Source organism: Temnothorax nylanderi, unplaced genomic scaffold (genome assembly GCF_030848795.1).
Source record: "Temnothorax nylanderi isolate EJ_2023f unplaced genomic scaffold, tnyl_v1.0 TNYL_tig0071_pilon, whole genome shotgun sequence".
In the NCBI taxonomy this organism is placed as follows: domain Eukaryota; kingdom Metazoa; phylum Arthropoda; class Insecta; order Hymenoptera; family Formicidae; genus Temnothorax; species Temnothorax nylanderi.
In genome coordinates, this window is record NW_027249133.1 from 67,954 (window position 1) to 82,325 (window position 14,372).

The 14,372-nt window shown below is 36.6% G+C and overlaps 2 protein-coding genes across 3 annotated transcripts; one reads left to right on the forward strand and one right to left on the reverse strand.

Annotated features, from left to right (window-relative positions):
* Positions 1-42: 42 nt before the first annotated feature.
* On the forward strand, positions 43-7,686 carry Med16 (mediator complex subunit 16). 2 transcript variants are annotated; one of them, XM_071708671.1, is made up of 15 exons: positions 43-262; positions 504-584; positions 720-866; positions 1,009-1,207; positions 1,410-1,656; positions 1,736-1,891; positions 1,969-2,138; positions 2,329-2,665; positions 2,776-2,983; positions 3,200-3,374; positions 3,684-3,830; positions 4,151-4,361; positions 6,454-6,563; positions 6,736-6,881; positions 7,012-7,686. In XM_071708671.1, exons 2-15 carry the CDS (start codon positions 523-525, stop codon positions 7,130-7,132), a joined length of 2,436 nt encoding a protein of 811 aa, XP_071564772.1. In that variant the 5' UTR covers positions 43-262; positions 504-522; the 3' UTR covers positions 7,133-7,686. The 2 variants fall into 2 exon arrangements, with proteins under 2 accessions (XP_071564772.1, XP_071564771.1); XM_071708670.1 differs by having other exon boundaries at positions 43-584.
* Positions 7,687-7,745: 59 nt separating this feature from the next.
* Positions 7,746-11,244, reverse strand: Txl (Thioredoxin-like). The gene is made up of 4 exons (XM_071708672.1): positions 10,962-11,244; positions 10,545-10,827; positions 8,408-8,691; positions 7,746-8,121 (listed from the first exon to the last, which is right to left on the reverse strand). Exons 1-4 carry the CDS (start codon positions 11,057-11,059, stop codon positions 7,908-7,910), a joined length of 879 nt encoding a protein of 292 aa, XP_071564773.1. The 5' UTR covers positions 11,060-11,244; the 3' UTR covers positions 7,746-7,907.
* Between the last annotated feature and the right edge of the window lie 3,128 nt (positions 11,245-14,372).

Sequence of the window (14,372 nt, forward strand, 5' to 3'; positions counted from 1 at the left end):
CAAGTTTCGCGCTTTTGCCGCACGAGGTCTCCAAGATCTCAATTCAATTCTGAGTTGGTCCGTCACTTTTGATCACCCCTGTTCACCCCTGTTGAACCTCCACGATTGTTTACGTCGAATACGTCGTTTACGAGATTAATTTTCGATCGATGATACGGCTGCCAGTATTTAACAATACAAAGAAGATTCTCTCTGTAGAGAGATAGATCTCAAGAAGAAGACTACGAAAATAGCAGTTGATTGTCCATATGTGATCGATCAGGTACTGAGTTAAGCGCAGGTCCGCTAGATTCGCCACGTTTTTAGTGAGAATATCCAACCAGGAGGGATTTCCCAGCTTATTTTTTGGAAAAGGAATATTGTGATTATTTGCGAGAGGAATAATGTATTTCGACAGAGAGGAGTCCACCAAGAGTTATTCATGAGGATTGAAGAAAGCATTTAGGAACGTCCTCATTAATTTGGAAAAAATTAAGCGTACTGTTGTATTTTTGTGTATTAAGGAGAGGAAAACGAGGAAAGATGGATCTGCTGTATACCGTTAACAGGAGGAGTGCCTCCAAATTTTTCTCCACTCAAGAATGGTACATATTTCCTTAATATGTAAACAAAGTGTTCTTGCAGCATTTATAATACTTCGAGATATGAACAGAACATGTATCCCAACATGTAAAATCTGACAAAATGTTTCGATGTTAACTAACAATTTGTTTTCTTAGTTTGTACAATGGACAATCGTTATGTTCCTTATCCAGTCGGAATATAGTGGCTTTTACTGCAATGACAGAATTGGACGACAACAGCGGCAAGACGCGAGGTTGCCATGTTTATGTAGCGGACTTGAATATGCCGTGGCATGCTCATAAGTAAGCATTTCGATTAGATCTTTTAAATTATCATCTCTATATTTTATATTACATTATGTCTCTTACCATCCAACAATGCTTTTATCAAATTTTTTTGACAAAGCCAAGAAGTCAAGATAACGTGTTTTTTGTGTGTCTTTAGAGTACTCTCAAACAAATACAATATTACTGCACTAGAGTGGGATCTGCCTGGTGATAAGTTAGTAATGGCAGATACAGCTGGAAATGTACAGCTGTGGATGTTTAAGGACCATATTTTAAACGATTGGGTATTAATAGGTTCCACATACTTCCCTGGTGAGCACATATTAGGCACGGCATGGTTCCATAATGGCAAAAAGGTATCTAGACAAATGAATTCATACACTGGACAATAAAGTTTTTTTACTAGTAATATCACAAGAATGGGAATTGTATCAAAGACCATTGATATAGTTATTATTTTGCATTAAAAATTTTTTTTAGAGAGATTTAAATCGTGCAGATATATAAAACTGTTACTCTTATCTCTCCTTCTAATGTCTTCTTTTGGTACTTTTGCAGACGGGGCTGGTAACAGAAAAGAAAGACAGCATTCATTATAGCGAAAAATTTAATCACCTGCTGTTCGCACCCTCCGTGAGGCAATTCGGCGGAAGGGCCGCCGAAGGCGTGCTAGTGGTGTCGACAACGGGTATGGTCGGCGCGATTATGATCACCAAGGACCTTCAAAATCCGATTTGCTACTCGACGGAGAGCCTTGGCAACACGAGGCACAGGATAACCGCGGTGGATTTGTGTTATGGAAAAAGTACTCTTTGTTATGTATAAAGCGCTTTGTGCGAATACAGAAATGAGAATGTCGCAATAATTTGCTTGGTGAATTTCAGACGGCCACTTTCTCGTCGCGGTTAGTAGCGGTAGCATCTGCTTGCCCATAAGATGCTTTAGAGTACTGGTGCGCAAGAACGACGACAAGTGCACCATCACCTCGCAAGCTTTACCGAGCTTCTTCCTGCAGGACGGAGCGCCCAAGGACAATTCATGTAAGATTAATTAGTGAAATTATGATATTGTAAACAGTTTATTTCTTTATGGCTACAAGTCTTTATTTTCTTCGCAGGTACAGTCGTGACGCACTTAAAATTTGTAGTCAGAGAAGATGCCGATTCTTTGGTCATTGCGGCAAACAGCGAGAGCGGCGGATTCGTTGAGGTGTGGGAGTTGCGGGAGAAGTCGCAACCGGTTCACAAATTGTTTCAGCCAAAGACCTTAGAACCTTTTAAGACGGTTGTAAGTATTCAATTACGGTCAACTACCATTTTTATTCTTTACAAGCAAATACATGAATCAAATGACAGATGTCAAGTAGCGAAACAGCAAGATACTGTATTTGACTGTAGTATTTAAATAGTATTTAATAGTAGTATAAATATAATACATTCAATATTTAATAGAGATTTGTGGCTGCTTTTTTTGGCAGGTTTGGCAATATCAATCGCAGTATCGCTGCCAGTCACCGGTCACGGCGATAGCGACTACAAAACTATCCATAGTAACAACTTTACCGCCTCCGAGTTACGTTATAATAGCACTAGCAGACTCGTCGGTGCATTGCTTAAATCGTTTGGACTGTTTGAAGGAAGTGGCATTCTCGTCCTTGAATACAAGCTGGCGTCCAGACGAACCTAGCAACAAATACTTCAAGAGCTCCGTATCTATCACCCATATGGATCTCTCGTGGTTGGGATGTGTACTTCTTGCGTGCGATACTCGTGGCAATCTGTATCTCTATAAATTGTTGCCGGACGGCACCACAGGTATAACGCCAAATTTTCTTTATATTTAAAAATTAATTTATTAGTGTCTCTCAGTTACAAGATATTTCTGAGGGATTGCGAAATATGATCGAAATGATTTACGTGATCAGGTACATCGATGTCCCTAAGCTACGCCTGTACATTACTGGAGTATTGTTTGGTGACGGGATTAGATTGGTTGGACATACTTTTATGCCTGAGATCGTCCATGATTGAAGCATTGTGTGAGCGATTAGACGTCTCCTTCAATAGGCAGCTGCAATCTACACAGCAATATCATTATATCCAATTTTTATGCATCAAAACGTCATTGTATAGGTATGTAACTACGCACGCACATACACGAAGAGATGTTTCTAAAATGAATAAATTTTCTTCTAAATTAGTTTCCCAATTTGCTTTAAAAATTTAAAAAAAAAATTGTCTCCACGGCGCTTAAGAATTGTCTTTGAAGATCTCTTTTATAAAGTTATGAAAAAGAAGATTATCTGAAATTGTAAATCAGAAAGATTAAATGATTGTAATCATTTTCAGGATGCTCATGACAGGTCAGAACAAGGCGGCGGATTTGTCATCGTTGCTGATGATACATTCAGTAGCTACCGCCTTCAAATCTTTACTGAGACCATCGGACCTGATATCCCACGACAAAGGCCCAGCGGAGAGCTTAGCCGCGGTGATAACTGACGTCATTACTGACGTTGACAAGGTATTACAATCGAACCTCCAACGTCTTAGTTTTTTATCAGCTGAACTTCCAAACCGTATTTCTTCCTAATCTTCTACCACTTCAGATTTGTTATTTGATGCATAGAGTGAAAGTTCAGTGTTAATTAGTTAGTACCAAGAGGAAAGTAGGCTACAAAGCCCCTAGTCATCCCGACCTAAAAGGTCTTTTGTAACAATTCCCTTTCAATTATTTTACTATAGTAGGTGCTTAACTGTAACAAAATAAATTGAAACTTTAATAATTACCTGAAATGAAATTAATTATTGATTTGTTTAATGTTTTTACTAGGTATTGCTGCATCTCGATCCGAAAGAGTTTACGGTAGAACCGAGCACACTGCAATCGCTGCAGCAACTTATTCAATGGGTCGCTGACTTAGCTTTGAACTTGCTGGCGAGATTACCCGAACAGAGAATGCAGATGAAGACTGGTGGGGTAAGTACTTCTAACAAATTTAGCTGCTTCTTCTGAAAATCACGAGACAAGTTTTAAACCTATATTTTAATATTTATTCCTTCCGGTACATTTTTGTAAACAAGTAATATATTTAAAAATCTTTCGTGGCACTGAATATCCTCGTATGTATTATTAAACTTATATTGGTCTTCACTTTTATACGACATAAATATAACTATAGCTTTCCATTAAAATTAATTAAAATTATCTTATTTCGAAAGCGTATCTTTAATTTTAAGAATTGATATCAACCATCGTGTCATATTAACTTTAACTTACTGCTTTTCTTCGTTTTGCAGTATGAACTTCTTAAGGATCACAAGGCCTTGAATACCGTTCGAGAATTATTGGTCATCATACGCATCTGGGGATTACTCCGTCCATCGTGTCTCCCAGTATTTCTTCGTAGCGCGGACAACCTGGATGTTCTGGCCCTACTGTTCTGTTTGTTGTCAAAACTAGTGCAGCCCAACGGTGATACGCAACAACAGGTGGACGACGGTTTAATTGGTACGTTTATTGTTTTCTCACAATTTCTCAAACTCGCAACTGAGTTTGATATGATTTTCGCCTATTGCAATATGAAGTTCTAGCGGCTTAATCCTATGAAAACTTGTTCTATATGTGAAAAAAGGATAAGATTGATATTCGGTACACCTTGCGGTAATTTTTTATGACGTTAATATAACATTTAAGTTGACAAAAAAATTATCTTTTTTTGTTGCAACATTTTTGCTTTTATTTTTAAAATTCTTATATTTAAAAGAAATTATATTATATTAATTTAGAAGGATCTTGAAATCCAGAAACAGATTTAATGCAATTTTAATTCTTATCGCGTTTATTCGCTACTTGATTATTACGACTTGTGGCCAGGAAGTCTGATAAAGTACCACATCCTGAATCATTAGAAGAATTCTGACATACTCTATTAGCAGTATTAAATGGTTTGCATCGTATCTGCAGCAACACAATTGCGCAATAACACAGCTACAAGTGTATAGATCTGAAGAATTGCAAATAGTACACCTTGTACGCGAGAATCCATTTATTACATTTCTCTCTCTCAACACACTACAACGATAATAGAATAATACGACCGAAGAAAAGTACAACGTACGCACGAAAGAAGAAAGTAAAATTCGGCGATCCGCGCCGAATTCACGAAAGTGCGATGACTACCAAACTTGCAGTCAAGCACAAAGACTCCCTTGCTCTGAAGGAAAACAGACTGCATGGAAAGAACTGCGTGATCCACAAGCAGTCCAGGCTAAAGAGATACGAGCACTTGTTCCCTTGGTCGACCTTGTGCGTGTTCTTGACCTACTGGTTCGTTCTCTGTCCTCTAATTTGGGCTATATGTTACACGTTTGCATACTGGCCTTCGTATTGGTCTTTTCTCTTCTGGGTAGTCGCATTTCTAATCTGGCTCGTGATCATGTGCGGACTGATAATCTTTTGGAAACGTCTCCAAGTTAAGCAAAGTCTGGAAATCAACGTGGTCTTGAAATATGGTTCGGATAACGCGAGAAGCCCCCTGAACGTCCATCAGATATCCACAGATGCAGAATTTCTCGAGACAAAGAAGAGGAACGATTCAGAATCTAAGAAGAGCGATCGAGAAAACCTCAGGAAGGATCTGCCACCCTTGGTGATACACAAACAAATATCTGGCGAAAACATCGAGGACATCGTTGGAGTGGTGCGCTTCGAGGAAGATGAGAAAACTCGCTTAAGCATCGCCAGTAATTATGCTGAGAAGAGTCCCCTGCAGGATTATCTGAAGCTGGTGACGGTATCGCCCTCGGAGGACGAGGTGAAATCCCCGAAGACGCCGATGTCGCCGAGACAGTTATTCTTCATTGATCTGATCCGCGAAGCGGAGAGGGTCGAGAGCGCGAGATCGCTGAAAACGAGAACACACTTCTTCCCGAGCGAAGCGACTAAGAGTGATAATGCGGAAACCGTGAAAATTATAATGGACGAAAAGGATAAGGAGGATGTGAAGGACAGAAAGAGCATAAAAGACGTAGAGGAAGACGCGAAGGATAAGAAGGATTCGGAAGCAAATAAATTGAGATCGAAGCGCGAATCAAGTTACTTCATAGCCGACGTGGAGAGTCCAACCACTGAGAAAACAGAGGTCTTCCTTCAGATCGATTCGAATGAGGGTGAAGAGACGGAATCGATCGTGGAGAAACCGATGCTGATATTGCAAACCAATGAAACGATTGCGCAAGAAACTTCCACTTCGCCGAGCTAATTAAAGATACCAAAGACAATTATTATAGACAATCAATTAGAAAGCTCGAGAAATGATTTAACAAGAAATATGATCTAATTATAAGCGAAAGAAAGGATTGAGGTTTTGTTCAAGGAAAAATTACTGTACAAATAAAGGATACTGGAAACGATAAAAGTGTTGGATATGTTAAATCTACTTTCTACCTCGGTCTCTTCTACAAAAGTTACGATTATTATCACATACATCTATTCACGTACATTATGACACGTATAAAATACATATCCTACAATCAATTTGAAATCGACGCGTAATTTAATTTCTCGATGCTGAAAATTTTGAAGAAAGGCCTCTTTTCAGATGAATGCTGCTTACTGCCAAATCAAATCATGATTCCACAATTGCATCAAGGCAACAGCATAACCGCCATAGTCTCTCCGATTTTGTTCTATCAGAACCTCCCGTTACAGGTAAGAATTGCAAAGCTTGCAAACATATTTATGAGAAAAAAGAAAAAAATTACTCTGTTAGAATTATTACTTTAAAAAGATATTCAAATTTCTTCTTTAATTTATATATTATATATATATATATATATTGATTTACTAATTATTACTATTTTGTTACAATTTGTGATTGCAGCTGGAATATGGAGTGGAACCGGAACAATTGGTTTTTACGCCTGAAATGAATCCCGTCGAAGGCTGTATGCACAGCGGACAGATCGTGGATACGATACGACATCTGTATTTAGGAAAACAGCCACTTCTAGTGAAGCAATGCACGAGGTATTATCGATTCACAGATTATGCCGGCTACGAACTTATAGCAAGAAAATATAATAAAATAAAAAATATATATTCACAGTCCAACATTATAACATATTGATAGCTCTATATATTTTTGTTATATCTTTAGATGCGGCGGTAAGGCGCAAGTACAGAACATGACGAGGACTGCTGCGATCAGAGCCTGGGATCAACGGTGGATGCGAGCTTGCCGATGCGGCGGTATCTGGCGAATTCACAAAGCCTCCTAATAGAAAGCACTTGAGAATGTTTGTAACGATAAAGTTTATTAAGTTTTAAAGGTCTACCATTATGAACCATGATATTGCAATTCTGGAGGTCCACATAAAAAAGGATGAATGATTTGGAAGATATACATATTTTAAAAAGAGGTAACAAAGAGACAGAGATTATATGTGTTCAAATAATCTACTCGCCAAGTTAAATCAGAAATTTATAATCGAGAAATTTTCATTTATTGTATTTTTTTACAAAGTGACTCGAAGTCTCCCTAGCAGTGATTATTCTGTTGTATGTAATCAGCGAGGAAAATCTGTAATTTGCTTTTTCCCATGCGAATCAAAATGGAGGAAAATGTGGGAGCGGTGTAAAATTAATTAGTTAAACGATATTATTGCGCGAATCACTTTGTTAAGTAATATCAAGAATGTAAGTATAATTGCAGACGTTTAAAAATCGATTGTACCTCGCCGAAAACTCCTTTGTACGTTAGCATACCCGTAACCTGTAAAAATGTTCTCGTAAATTAATAATAGATTTTAAGATAAATTATTAATTTCGTGAATTGTGTGTGTGATAATAAATTATTACAAGCGAAATTTTTACGGAAAGCGGAAAGCGGAATTTAAATTCAAATCGGTTTTTATTAAGTTTTAAGTCTCGTTACATCGGTTTTCCTTTTTTTCCTCTTTTCTTCTTTGCGAGAAAAAAAAATTAGGGGAATGTTAGTAGGCAAATCGAAATTCCTGATGATATCCTGATATATTATTGTTGCAGGAAAGTCTCTCAATGGCTTTCTCCCTTCTTGCCGGACACTCTCTTGAATTCTCCCATGTTGGTAGTTGAGATCGGTGAGCCGATTAAGACTAGGTGATCGATTCTCGTTGTTTCCGTGCCGTTCTGATTGTCTATCACAAAAATTTGAAGATTCTGCACATTCTGGAACTTGACGTAGCGCAGTGGTACCGGATTTCCCTCCTCGAGGTCCTTGGCTGACAATCTGCAACCGAGGTTGCGCGTATTAATTTTTTATCTCGTTAGAAAAAGCAATGAGGAAAAAGTAATAGACATTCTATTCTAAATTTACGTTAAAAATAAGATACTAAATGTTAGAAGTTTATTTTAACCGTCTGTGTGAAAGAGAGATTTTAGAGAAATATTTTAAATCGATCAATTGTTCATTATTCAATGTTTCCGAAAATTTTGCAAGGATATTTTTTTCTTTTCTCTTTATATATTCTATACTGTCTTGAATATATCTTGCAGATGCATTATTTAAGGCTTACGTTAGATCTTGGACACTCGTGTTGGAGCTCGCCATTTCAAAATCGATCGTCCTGGGCTGGTTGATGAATAGTTTGATATTTTTCGGACCATTTTCCATAGGCGCTTTGATTTTCAACGAGTGAACTTTAACAGGCTGCGAGAATATGATGGACATTATCAGCTGCTCATCCTCATCGCTCTGGAGATACCCACTGTCCGAGTTCAAACACTGTGGGAAAGTGTGATGGTCCGATTCGTTTAAACACTCGCACTGCTGCTTCATTATGAAACTGGACAAGTCCATCTGAAAAAGAAACCCCGAAAGTTCTTGAGTTAATCATTAACGAAGTGGAAGAGATGAAGCAAACTTCAAATGAAGTAAAGCGCGACTTGGAATAATTTTACTTCAGCTCAAACTAACGCGACACTAAGATTCGCGAAAACGATCTCTACAAGATACAATTATCCAAGTATCTATCCTGCTTGTCTAATTTGATTTTGTTGTAAATATGCATAATCCACGTGTTTATGCAATTGTATGATTATGTCACCTGCGAAATCTTCGCTTTTTTTCTTCCAATTATAGACTTTTAAATATTTTTTTCACGAATCTCGCATTTTAATTCAGTGTAAATTTTTTAATGGAAAGTACAAATCTGAGTAAATTAGTATTTAAACGCGTGTCGCATAATTAAGACAATTAATATTAACATCTATCTTATCAATCTTCCATTCTTTCATCATTTATCGAAGTACTAAATTGAGAGATTTATTTGCATATCACGCTAGGTGGATCATATTTCAGATAAAGGTTATTAAATCACCAACAAGCATGCAAGTATCAAAGTTGTATTATTTCCAGTACACAATATCTTTTGGATATACATTGATAATATTTTATAATTAAACTGAAAGAAAGAAAATTACTAGCTAGAAGCGAAAAATCTTTAAGTTATATAAAGAAATGCAAAGTTATAGAAATATACTTTAAGAATAACTGAAGCTTAATCCTATCGAAATTAATTATTTAACTTCCATTGAGTTTATATTTTCTCCCAGGCCAATAATCCTCATAATTTAAATATAGAAATCTTATAAATTTACTTTCTAAGATTTTTTATTTTTATTCAAACGACGCAAAAACGATATATATATAATTGTTATATATAAAAATTTTCAGCGCGTGGATATTAGAACACCGTATCAAGATCTAATAGTTCCCACTTAACGTGTCACATAAGGGTGATATTTCGGTATTTGCGCAACTGAAAAGTTTAGCGCGCGCTCAACAATTCTACTTGTTCAACTACAAGAAAATTCAATTTTCTCGTTACTGCAACTCAACATTACCGAGTTGATAAAAATAATCTCGATTGTTATTGCATAGATTTTGTCGATTTCATTAAAATTATCGCCTGGAGATACACAAAAAAATTTCCCCACAAAAATTAATATGTGTATATGATTAAACTCGGGTCTTTTTAAAGGTATTTTTGAACGTGTTCTTTCTTAACAAAATTTGTTTATGCCAACTAGACCAATATAACTGAATGTACATATTATGAAGTCTTGTGATTTTATTATGTTTTATTTATGTTTTTCATATTATGATTTTATTCGTGAATCAATTGAATGCTCACAAAGTGATGTTTTCCACAGGTTCTTCCGTTACTCTTGCTATATGAGCACAACGAGATCGTGAATTTTTGGAAGCAAAACAAATTTTCGCTCTGTGTACATATATCATTGGAGACTTTACAACAAACTTCACAATAAGGACATTGCTCCACGCGAAATAATTGTTGATTATTTTTGCCCAAACAAGGTCAGAAAAATTGCCAGATATGAATTCAATAAAAATTAATAAGTTAAGCTTTGAAAGTACAGACACAAGTCTCGTTCACACGTACGATTCACTGTGAAAAATATAATCGTGAAGGAAGACTGCGCAGGTGACGTCAGATTTGCTGTTAAGTCAAAATAGCGAAATTAATTTCTCCGTGGGAGGATTCACTGTCCCGTTTACGCGATCGATTAGCGTTAAATGGGCAACTGGCGGCAAACTTTTTATTGGTACTTATTCCAGTAAAACAGAACCGCGGCGAGAAAGAACATTCCGAAGAGCTGGTAGTAGGCGCTATAGTCGGCGTTTCGTACATGGCCGGGCGGGGAGTCCGCGACCGAGTCGTCCGCGTCGTCGGCGTCGCCGCCGCTGCCGTAGAACTGCTGGATCTTGGATTCCAGCCCGACCGGATCCGCGCCCTGGCAGTGGCCCAGCCGCGTACGCCTGCGGTAGAAGATGAAGGTGGGCATCGCGCTGACGTCCTGCATCGAGGCGGTGTCCGCGCATTTGTCCACGTCCACCTTCAGGAACACCGCCCTGGGATACTTGAGCGACAATTGCTCGAATATCGGGGCGATTCTCTGACAGGGTCCGCACCTGCGTAATCAAACCAAATGAGACCGTTAATTGCCGTAAAAAAAAAAAAAAGAAAAAACCTGGAGTACTGGAGTCAACGAGAATTAACGGGCAGTAATCAGGAGCATAACCTAAAAGATGCTTCAGATGCTCACCAACTCGCTGTGAAGTCTACGACGACGAGCTTCTGGCCGGCGTTGGTCAGCTCGCCGTTGAAATGACGATCGTCGTTAATTATTCGTACCGCTCCCATTATTTCGACTAAATTGTCGTTTTTTAATTACATTAAATTCGCGCACACCGATCCGCCTGTCCACCGCACGGAACTGCCGAAGATCCGTCAATGTCAATTCAAGAATGACTGGCAGTTTATGTACAATGTTTAGACTACTGTGGTTTAGGGCTGGGCAAAGGGGCGTCCCCCGGGCGTTCACAGACTTCTACAGGGTGTCCGGTAATTATCGTGCCACCTCTCGTGGGCTATCTCTTGTCGCTGAATTACATGCTTATTCGCGGAGCTTTATTAATTAATTTCTCATTAATTATTGAGAGACTCGCAAAACCGGAAAAAAACTTTTCTATTCGGTTTAATACTCCGTTCTACAGTCCTACACTGTGCTAGAGGTGGCTAGAGATGGCACAGTAATTACCAGACACCCCGTATATACTACTAGACTGTTCGCTTTGCCGCCATTTTTTATAAGGATGAGAGACGCCATTGGACATCGACCTGTAGCTGCCTGTAGTATAGGTTTGTTCTTTTTCGAAGAACTTCCTGAGAGGGTAGATCTGTATCACTAGATATTGGCTAATATCCGTTTCTACCAATGCAGATTAAGGGGATCCTGCAGTGACAGACGAACTTCCTCGATGTCGATAATGTCAACCTTTCTAATTTTGTTTTCCCTATATCTGTCTTTGTCTAACGAAATGACATCTGTCCTTGTTTGATTGCTCGCCATCTCTTGCAAGATTCGACAACTACTGTTGCTGCTCTTCTTGTCATTCTGCATCCGTATTTGCAGTACTAAAATAAAATTCACATTTTTCTTTTATTGTACGCATTGAATCTTACTTCTACTTGCACGATATTATTCCTACATGTTTTCCTAAGGCTAGGAGACAAACATTATGTATGTATAAACTGCAGAATTTTTGTTTTAACCAAATATTGTCGTCAGGTGACAGCTGTATGTGCCCAAATAAGTAACATTTTTAATTTTTTAGTGTTTTTTATATAAAATCGCGTTTGCTAGCCTAGATTTTTGTGCGTACTTTAATTCTGTAAAAGATTTTTGCAATTCTATAAAGGCAATTAAAAGATTTATGTGAAAACGATAATGTCGGTAAATCATACGGCTGCAGGATTCCCTTAAGAATTATTTCTTAATAATAGCTGCCATTTTTTGTTAATTTTTATTTCATTTCATTTTTAGTGGTTCATCGGATAATAATAAGCCTCCTTAAGATTTTTAGTTAAAATTCGCCCAGATCAGACCACCGAGAACCGAGAAATTATTGCAAAACAAAAAAGAGTGAAGAATACTTTAGCTATATATACCATAAGTTTCTCATTAATTATTGAGAGACTCGCAAAACCGGAAAAAAACTTTTCTATTCGGTTTAATACTCCGTTCTACAGTCCTACACTGTGCTAGAGGTGGCTAGAGCCACACGTGTTATATTGCATTTATATAGTTGAGTAGGAAATTACAACTAACCTGTACGTTACATGTTGCATTGTGTTTGGTGGGTAATCACCATTTAAAAAATACTCTATTCCGTTTTAAATAAAGTGTGTTTTCGAAATTACTATTCGCATAGATCAGAACGTTTCAGTGCGAAAGACAAAAGGACTTTGCACACATAGTCATTCATTATCTATTAATATAGTAGAGCGTTTTTCTATATAAGCTTTATAAAAAGTTATTTCAACATGTCTATACATTTATGTACATTATAAATTATTTATAAAAGTCTTATTCATTCATCATCATGTGCAGCCAGCGCTTATTTGTTAGAAGATCCACCCTTTAATATAATTATGATTTCTTATTATAATTTTGTTTGGCACATTAGATTTTGGAAGCAATATCAGAAAAAATTGAAAAAATGGTTTCTTATGAAATATTAAAATGTTTCATAGTATATTGAGACAATGTCAGATAAATTAATAATTTGTGAATAAGCACTGGTGGCATTTCGAACGACTGGAGCAACGTCGAATAGTTGCCTTGACTTGTCTCATGCATCTTCCGCCTTAAAATATGTCATAGACAAAAACCGGTATTTAAAATGTATTTAAGATATCCATCTAAAATTTTACATATACATATATTATATACGGAAAATAATGTTTTGCTTAGCCAGTGAACAGAAACTATAAAAACATCGAGGGGCAAGGGGGTATATTAATTGCGGGAAAAGTCACTTATTACTTATTATTATATGTTTACTTTTATTATTATATGTATTATTATATGTATTATCTTTAATTGTCATATTTATGCTTACTTTTATTATTATATGTTTACATCGTTATGCAATATTGGTGTTAGTTTTCTACTACGTTCAAACAAGCAAACCTACTTAAGTTCTCAAATAATAATTTTAATTTTTCTAATCTAATATTAAATTTGCATGCTTATTAACGTAACTTAAATTTTTATTAATATTTTTTATTGCCTTTAACTTATTTACCTAGGTAACTCTAATGCTATAGCGTACGTAAAGACGTAAACTATACCCAAGTAGAACAAGTTAATCACAGAAACGTCAAGGTGACATTAAAATGATGAATTTTATGTCATCATATGGTCAACGTCAAGAATCAGTTTGAAATGACTGACTTATGACATGCTGTTTTACGAGACTCGCGATATATGTAACAGTATATATTGTTACAAATTGCATGATCAGTCGTAATTTTCTTCAGTTCTCATAACATATTTCGAGTATATTCTTAAATAGAACGAAAAGATCAAATAAAAGTCAAAGAGAAGTAGTGATTAGTCAAGATTAGATGCTTCTAATGGGCCATTTTGACGTCACGATGACGCGTAAAAAATGATTACAGAATGATGTCATTTTGATATTTTCATGACTGATTTGTTCTACTTGGGTAGCTTAGAGTTATCCAGGTTGAATTTCTGAACGCAGCCCTGGTTATATAGTTTTTCGCATCTAAATTGCTTAGGCGCACATTTGCGTAGAAAGTTCAAATTGTCTCATGTAAGTAACGCTTCAAATTTTCGGTAGACCAAAATTAACACAGTGTAACACAATGTACGTAACATAATTCAATATTTCTGTTCCTTATTATAAGATTTGTAAATAATTTGGATTATGGTATATATATGAAAATTATCAAGACATATGAGAACCAATATTAGTTAGCTTATTAAAAGAATAATGCATAGATTATTTTTAAATTATGAATACAATTCTTCAGTACTAATTTACCGTGAAGAACATGACCTTTTAATATAGGTATGATTGTACAGCTCACATATAACAGTTTTTTTCATTCGCTCATATTTCTGTAAGATATTATATATCTGAGCAGA